At 38.1% G+C, this 8,429-nt stretch overlaps 2 protein-coding genes across 2 annotated transcripts in view; one reads left to right on the forward strand and one right to left on the reverse strand.

Annotated features, from left to right (window-relative positions):
* Positions 1-225: 225 nt before the first annotated feature.
* LOC124391210 (myosin-2-like) lies at positions 226-6,258 on the reverse strand. The gene is made up of 12 exons (XM_046857629.1): positions 5,896-6,258; positions 4,426-4,484; positions 4,037-4,207; positions 3,764-3,856; positions 3,340-3,510; positions 2,943-3,035; positions 2,511-2,681; positions 2,114-2,206; positions 1,685-1,855; positions 1,288-1,380; positions 926-1,096; positions 226-294 (listed from the first exon to the last, which is right to left on the reverse strand). Exons 1-12 carry the CDS (start codon positions 6,062-6,064, stop codon positions 226-228), a joined length of 1,524 nt encoding a protein of 507 aa, XP_046713585.1. The 5' UTR covers positions 6,065-6,258.
* A 1,927-nt stretch (positions 6,259-8,185) lies between these two features.
* Positions 8,186-8,429, forward strand: part of slc7a6os (solute carrier family 7 member 6 opposite strand) — a 7,596-nt gene continuing 7,352 nt past the window's right edge. Inside the window, exon 1 of the mRNA XM_046857815.1 lies at positions 8,186-8,429. This exon is cut by the window's right edge and continues 40 nt beyond it. Coding sequence (XP_046713771.1) covers positions 8,281-8,429 — 149 coding nt within the window. The 5' untranslated portion in view covers positions 8,186-8,280.

The raw sequence follows: 8,429 nt of genomic DNA on the forward strand, positions 1-8,429 counted from the left end.
CTACACTACAAATCGTATTTCGGCGCACTACAAATAGTATTTTCGGTATGGAGTGAGTAGCCACAGTGACTCTGTGCTTACCTTTTAATATCCTTGGCATTGTTGTGTATGTTTTCAATTTTAATGATAATAATAATAATCATCATCATCATTTACACACAAACAGAATAGCAGTCACAGTTTTGTAGGAAGGAAAGCTTACCTTCAGTAACTTCTCCTTGTTTATCAGAGTCTTTTCATCTCCTCATATTCAACCTGGAGGAGGCTGTAAGATTCCTGCTCTTGGTCACGCTCCTAAAACACACACATGGATGTTAAAGGTGTTAAACTCAAGTGTTAAATGTCCACATATGACCATGGGATTTTATTGCAAATTGTTTTCCTTTTGGTTGCATTAAACTCATCATCCAGCATTAACATCAAAATTCATTATTAGTGACTAAAGTAGCTGCATAATGTAAGAGTTTTCCTGCTTACGTTCTTTAGCTTGTCGCACTCCATACAACTGTCAATGAGCTGGACCTTCAAATACAGCGCTGTATTTTCCAGGGTTTCTATCTTGTCTTGGAGGCAGATTTCTCAACCTCCAGCTGTGTGATGCTCTCCACAGCATTCTGGTGTTTCTCCTCTGCTTCTGCCAGGGAGACCTGAAGTACAACAATTAAAGCTTATTATCTATATTTACATCTACACATTCAGACACTTTTATAAACTGACTGATTACTCATGAGAATCGCTTCATATGTATAAAAGCGGAAAAATGTTACCACATTAAACTCAAGTGTTAAATGTCCACATATGACCATGGGATTTTATTGCAAATTGTTTTCCTTTTGGTTGCATTAAACTCATCATCCAGCATTAACATCAAAATTCATTATTAGTGACTAAAGTAGCTGCATAATGTAAGAGTTTTCCTGCTTACGTTCTTTAGCTTGTCGCACTCCATACAACTGTCAATGAGCTGGTTCCTTATTTCATGCACTGTATTTTTCAGGGTTTCTATCTTGTCTTGGAGGGCAGACTTATCAACCTCCAGCTGTGTGATGCTCTCCACAGCATTCTGGTGTTTCTCCTCTGCTTCTGCCAGGGAGACCTGAAGTACAACAATTAAAGCTTATTATCTATATTTACATCTACACACATTCAGACACAAAAGAGAAAAGTCACCACAACGTAAGAAAATTATTTACACACACACACACACACACACACACACACACACACACACACACACACACACACACACAGAATAGCAGTCACAGTTTTGTAGGAAGGAAAGCTTACCTTCAGTAACTCCTCCTTGTTTATCAGAGTCTTTTTCATCTCCTCATATTCATCCTGCAGGAGGCTGTGAGATTCCCGCTCCTGTTCACACTCCTAAAACACACACAAGAAGCAGAAGCATCAAATTTGACTCTGCAAATGGTAAAAGTGCTACAGTGATCGTGGCTTAGAGGGAAGAAAACCTACCATTCTGATCACTCATAAGAATCACTTCATATGTATAAAAGCGGAAAAATGTTACCACATTAAACTCAAGTGTTAAATGTCCACGTATGCAATTGGTTAAAATTGCAAATTGTTTTCATTTCGGTTGCATTAAACATATCATTCAACATGAACATCAAAATATCTCATAAGTTATTAAGTAGCTGCATAATGTAAGAATTTTACTGCTTACGTTCGTTAGATCGTCGCACTCCATACAACTGTCAATGAGCTGGATACTCATTTCCTGCACTGTATTTTCCAGGGTTTCTATCTTGTCTTGGAGGGCAGATTTCTCAACCTCCAGCTGTGTGATGCTCTCCACAGCATTCTGGTGTTTCTCCTCTGCTTCTGCCAGGGAGACCTGAAGTACAATAATTAAAGCTTATTATCTATATTTACTTCTACACACATTCAGACACTTTTATAAACTGACTGATTACTCATGAGAATCGCTTCAATTGTATGGGGAGGAAAAAGAGAAAAGTCACCAAAACATGAGAAAATTATTCACACACACACACACACACACACACACACACACACACACACACACACACACACACACACACACACACACACACACAGTAGCAGTCACAGTTTTGTAGGAAGGAAAGCTTACCTTCAGTAGCTCCTCCTTGTTTATCAGAGTCTTCTTCATCTCCTCATATTCATCCTGCAGGAGGCTGTGAGATTCCCGCTCCTGTTCACACTCCTAAAACACACACAAGAAGCAGAAGCATCAAATTTGACTCTGCAAATGGTAAAAGTGCTACAGTGATCGTGGCTTAGGCTGAAGAAAATCTACCATTCTGATCACTCATGAGAATCGCTTCAAATGTATAAAAGCGGAAAAATGTTACCACATTAAACTCAAGTGTTAAATGTCCACGTATGCAATTGGTTAAAATTGCAAATTGTTTTCATTTTGGTTGCATTAAACTCATCATTCAACATGAACATCAAAATATCTCATAAGTTATTAAGTAGCTGCATAATGTAAGAATTTTCCTGCTTACGTTCGTTAGATCGTAGCACTCCATACAACTGTCAGTGAGCTGGACCTTCAAATACAGCGCTGTATTTTCCAGGGTTTCTATCTTGTCTTGGAGGGCAGATTTCTCAACCTCCAGCTGTGTGATGCTCTCCACAGCATTCTGGTGTTTCTCCTCTGCTTCTGCCAGGGAGACCTGAAGTACAATAATTAAAGCTTATTATCTATATTTACTTCTACACACATTCAGACACTTTTATAAACTGACTGATTACTCATGAGAATCGCTTCAATTGTATGGGGAGGAAAAAGAGAAAAGTCACCAAACTGTGAAAAAACACACACACAAACACACACACACACACACACACACACACACACACACACACACACACACACACACACACACACACACACACACACACACACACACAGTTTTATAGGAAGGAAAGCTTACCTTCAGTAACTTCTCCTTGTTTATCAGAGTCTTTTTCATCTCCTCATATTCATCCTGCAGGAGGCTGTGAGATTCCCGCTCCTGTTCACACTCCTAAAACACACACAAGAAGCAGAAGCATCAAATTTGACTCTGCAAATGGTAAAAGTTCTACAGTGATCGTGGCTTAGAAGGAAGAAAACCTACCATTCTGATCACTCATAAGAATCGCTTCAAATGTATAAAAGCGGAAAAATGTTACCACATTAAACTCAAGTGTTAAATGTCCACATATGCAATTGATTAAAATTGCAAATTGTTTTCATTTTGGTTGCATTAAACTCATCATTCAACATGAACATCAAAATATCTCATAAGTTATTAAGTAGCTGCATAATGTAAGAATTTTCCTGCTTACGTTTGTGAGATCGTCGCACTCCATACAACTGTCAATGAGCTGGATACTCATTTTCTGCACTGTATTTTCCAGGGTTTCTATCTTGCCTTGGAGGGCAGATTTCTCGACCTCCAGTTGTGTGATGATCTCCACAGCATTCTGGTGTTTCTCCTCTGCTTCTGCCAGGGAGACCTGAAGTACAACAATTAAAGCTTATTATCTATATTTACTTCTACACACATTCAGACACTTTTATAAACTGACTGATTACTCATGAGAATCGCTTCAATTGTATGGGGAGGAAAAAGAGAAAAGTTACCAAAATGTGAGAAAATTATTCACACACACACACACACACACACACACACACACACACACACACACACACACACACACACAAATAGTTCACAATAGCAGACATACTTTTATCAGAAGAAAAGTTTACCTTCAGTAGCTCCTCCTTGTGTGCCACAGACTCCTCCATCTCTTTGCACTTGATCTTTAGGAGGTTGTGACTCTCCAGCTCTCGCTCACGTTCCTAAACACACACACATGGTTGAAAAAGGTTAAATTCGAGTGTTAAATTAACACATATAGAATTGGTTTTAATTGCAAATTGTTTTCATTTTGGTTGCATTAAACTCATCATCCAATATGAACATCAAAATATCTTATATGTTATTAAGTAGCTGCATAATGTAAGAGTTTTCCTGCTTACGTTCTTTAGATTGTTGCAATTCGTGTTACTTTCTTTGAGCAGGTTCCCCATTTCCAGCACTGTCTTTTGAAGGGTTTCTATCTGGTCTTGGAGGGCAGATTTCTCAGACTCCATCTGTGTGATGCTCTCCACAGCATTCTGGTGTTTCTTCTCTGCTTCTGCCATGGAAATCTGAAACAACAACAATTAAAGCTTATTAACTTTATTTAATTCTACACACATTTAGACACTTTTATAAACTGACTCAGCACAATAGAATGTGTGATTAGTGATAAAAGAGATTTTCGAGTATGATTGATGTTAATATGAAGATGCAGTTGTGCTGTTAGTAAGACACTTAAACGAACACTACAGAATAAAAGTTAGGAGCAGAACAAACTGATCTTGACCTGGTACTGAGGAACCTCTTTGGGTTGGAGCAGAGACAGTTCTGTGGCCTGGTCACACACTGGAATGAAATATATATACAAAAGGCATTGTTATTATTATTATTATTATTATTATTATTATTATTATTATGTTATCATTTTGCTTTCCACAAAAGCAGCATCTGGGTTTTTGATTTCTACACCACAACTATTTCCTTTTTTTCCACTTTTCTCCTGAATAAATTCAGTGATGTTCCGGATGAACATGTCTAATGTGGACTAACAAAACACTGGTACATTTTATTACACATTCATTAACCTGAAATCCTTCATATTGGTGGACACACACACACACACACACACACACACACACACACACACACACACATATCGATGTCTAATCGATGTCGATGTCCTAGGAGGTCGCCAAAAAGCATCGAAATAACCGATGATTGAGATAAACGAAAATCAATATGGCGGCAATATATTAAAGTGTTTGAAATTTCTTTATGTACATGATGTGCGTTAATAAATGAGAATGTACATGCACGTGTTTTTGGAGTTTTTTTTTACACAACAGCGTTGCCGCGATTTGTTTGATGAAGGCATGCTATAAAAATACATACAGTACATGTTTGTTAACAGTCAGGAATCCCCCTGCCACGCCCCCTTCGGCGCGGCAGGTGTTTTCTCGGCCGCTTTCTCTGAAGCTCCCGCGGCTTCAATCACGCACATGTGGTGCTCGTTTATCATCATCACCAGCTCCTATTTAAACTTCCACACTCTCACTGTCCGTTATTGTGGGTATATGTTGGTTCACGGCGGTCGTTGTTATCGCTCATGCGTATCCCGGTACGTGCCTTTCCACCGGCACTCTCTCAACGGCTGCTCTTTTCTTCCCAAAGCGCACCGCGGATTCCCCCCACCCCACCCCCACCCCCCGATTCTGCCGATGTTCATTCTATGCTTTTGCTGCTCATCCCACGTTCCGCGCTCCGCTCCTACTAAGCACGGCTTCCGCCTCCCGTTCATCGCATAACATTTAACAACAAAAGGCATATGTGCACTAACTAACAGCAGAGATTCACCAGTATACAATACAACACCTGTAGCATCTGTAAGGCTTGATTTTTCTTCTGCGGCTGCACAGCGCCGATCGACAGAACTGACGTTAAATGGCAAATTTTTCCCCCCTTGTGCTCGAGATATCAGGGTTCAGCGACATAAAAAAGTCGACATAACCCATAAAAAATGCTTAGACAAAGCGAGAATTTGGCGGTTCCACTTCAAAAACGTCGATTTAACAGGGTTATCGAGTTAACCGACATATATATACACATATATCGGTGCATCTTTCAGAAGATCTGACTAAAGCCCCTTAGCATCTGCAGGACTGAATAACTCATTTCTACTCAGATGATTAGTTTGAAAAGAGAGAAGTAAAATCAGCTCTACATGGGTTGCTACACCAGGACTGAGAGATAGTTGTACCTGCTTCGGGTGGAGTTTTGTCCTGTGGGTCCGCTGTTGGTTTCTTTCCATCGCCCCGTTTAAACAAATAGCAGAAAATACCTGCCGAGGCTGCAGTTACTCCCGTAAACAGCAGAGGTCGTAGTGTAAGATCCGCTATTGCAGCACCGAATGGTTCCATCAACTTCATTTTCGCTCTTGATCGCTGTTAAGCACCTGAATCGCACGATGTCCAGCAATGGTCTGCCGCGCCGCGTCCTCTGTCGCTAAGATACTTTGTTTGTTTGTTTGTTTATTTTTTGTCACTAAGATACATCCATCACGTTACAGAGACACGTGACGTCATAAATGTGCGTCCAATTCCAAAGTCTGTTTTCAGCCGCGCTCTTACAGAAAGGTCCTATTTATTGTACAGAAATAATCAGAGGAGGGAAGTGAAGAAGTACAAATACCTCGTTACTGTACTTAAGTACATTTTTCTGGTCTCAGTACTTTACTTTTTTTTTTTTAGACAACTTTTTACTTTTACTTATTACATTTTTACACAAATATCTGTACTTTCTACTTCTTACATTTTCAAAACAGTCTCGTTACTTTAGTTTTAATTTATTTGGTGAAATGTTAATATTTTGTCTTCGTGCTCTATATAGGGAATGGTTTCACTAATAATAAAAGCATAAAGCTTTGTATAAAGCATCCATGTTTGTCCATGCCCATGGTAATTAGAGTATTAAAAACTTGAAAATGATTAATTTGAGGTACATTTAGATCAGATAAAAATGCATGAATAAGTTGTGTTTAATGTTGTGTTAACTCATAACAAGCATGCCTTTAATCGTGATTAAATAATTTTTGAAAGATTGACAGCCCTAATATTACTATGAGGTGACGTTCAGTTACCAGCGTGAAACTAAAACAGGTAGTAGTAAAGTCTACTTTTTACTTTAGTACATGTCAGAGCCCAAACTGCTTTACTTTAACTTGAGTAAAAAAGTACAGTCAGTACTTCAACTTCTACCAGAGTATTTTTAAACATAAGTATCTGTACTTCTACTAAAGTGAAGGATGTGTGAACATTTGCCACCTCTGGAAATAATGAAAATCTTCATCATCATCATCTTTTGGCTGCTCTCCATACTACTCTGTCCTCTACATCTGCCTTTAAAGAATATAATGAGCACAAAAATACAATGCAAAGCTTTTAGGTTGCATTCTGCTTTTATAATAGTCTTACCCAAAGTCATTACAAGCTGCACTGAGCTAAAATGAAATGATAACTTTATTATGACATTTATCTCTCATCAAAATTTACATTTACTCTCAATGTTCTAAGATAAATACCAAGATATTCTCTTTAGTATCCTACAAATACATTCGAGAATTGTTTAAAATGATACAGCAATTAGTCTTATATGGGTCCCAGCACACATAGGAATAAAGGGAAATGAAGACGTGGATAAATGAGCAAAACAGAGCTTTACAAAGATATACAATAGAGATACACATTTCATTAAGTAAATTAGAGATTAAGGTTGTAATCTTGAGTAAAGTGATTGAGGAATGGCATGTTATGTGGTATAATTAGGAAAAGGGAAGATTTCTTTACAGTCTAATAAACAAAGTAAATCAAAATATAAAGTGTATAAGTAAATCAAGGAAAGAAAAGACTATCTATAACAGAATATTGTTAGGGCGCTTAAATTTGAATGGTACATTTAAAATAATAGGTAAACATCCAAATAAGATATTTAAACACTGTCATGTTGAAGAAACAATATCTTATGTATTTCTTGATTGTAGGAAGTACGAACAAGAAAGCGGAAAAATGAAAGAAGAAATAAACAAAAAATAAAATCCAAAAAGTAAATTTTAAAGAATTAAACAAATGGTCAATTAAAATGCTTTGATTTTATTAAAGAGACTGGACTGACAAAAAGAATATAAAAATCTGTTACACACCCCGGACCAGGAGGTGGCGGTAAAGCACCTTTTTAGGCTGGTGCCAGCCACCGCTAAAACCAAAAAGAAGAAGAAATTATTATTATTATTATTATTATTATTATTAATAATAATAATAATAATAATAATAATAATTATAATAATAATAATTATAATAATAATAATAATAATAATAATAATAATAATAATAATAATAATAAAGAAAGATTCAATAAAAGTGTTCTCACTCTAGTCTTCTACATAGTGGTATTACACCAATCTATTTAATATCACTAACGAAGACGAATCCGAAGCGGTCTAAAAAGAAAAAAAGCGGAACCCAAGAAGAAGAAGAGGAAGGTAAAAGAAGCAGAGCGCCGCCTGTGTTGTTATTGGTGTCATTCATCGTCCCGTCGCCTTTCTCCTGAGAGCGTTTTTTCCTCACTGAGCCGACGCGCCGTCAGCGTTATGGATACTGGTACTACCATCCTGCGGGTGAAGCGGAAGAGAGGCACGGACCCCGCGGACGCGCTGCTGCTCGCCTGTAAGCGGATCCGGGCCGAGTCCGGCACCACGCAGCCCGAACCCGAGCCCGAACCCGAGCGCGCGCGCATCGA

The sequence above is a fragment of the Silurus meridionalis genome, chromosome 9 (assembly GCF_014805685.1).
Source record: "Silurus meridionalis isolate SWU-2019-XX chromosome 9, ASM1480568v1, whole genome shotgun sequence".
Taxonomy (NCBI): domain Eukaryota; kingdom Metazoa; phylum Chordata; class Actinopteri; order Siluriformes; family Siluridae; genus Silurus; species Silurus meridionalis.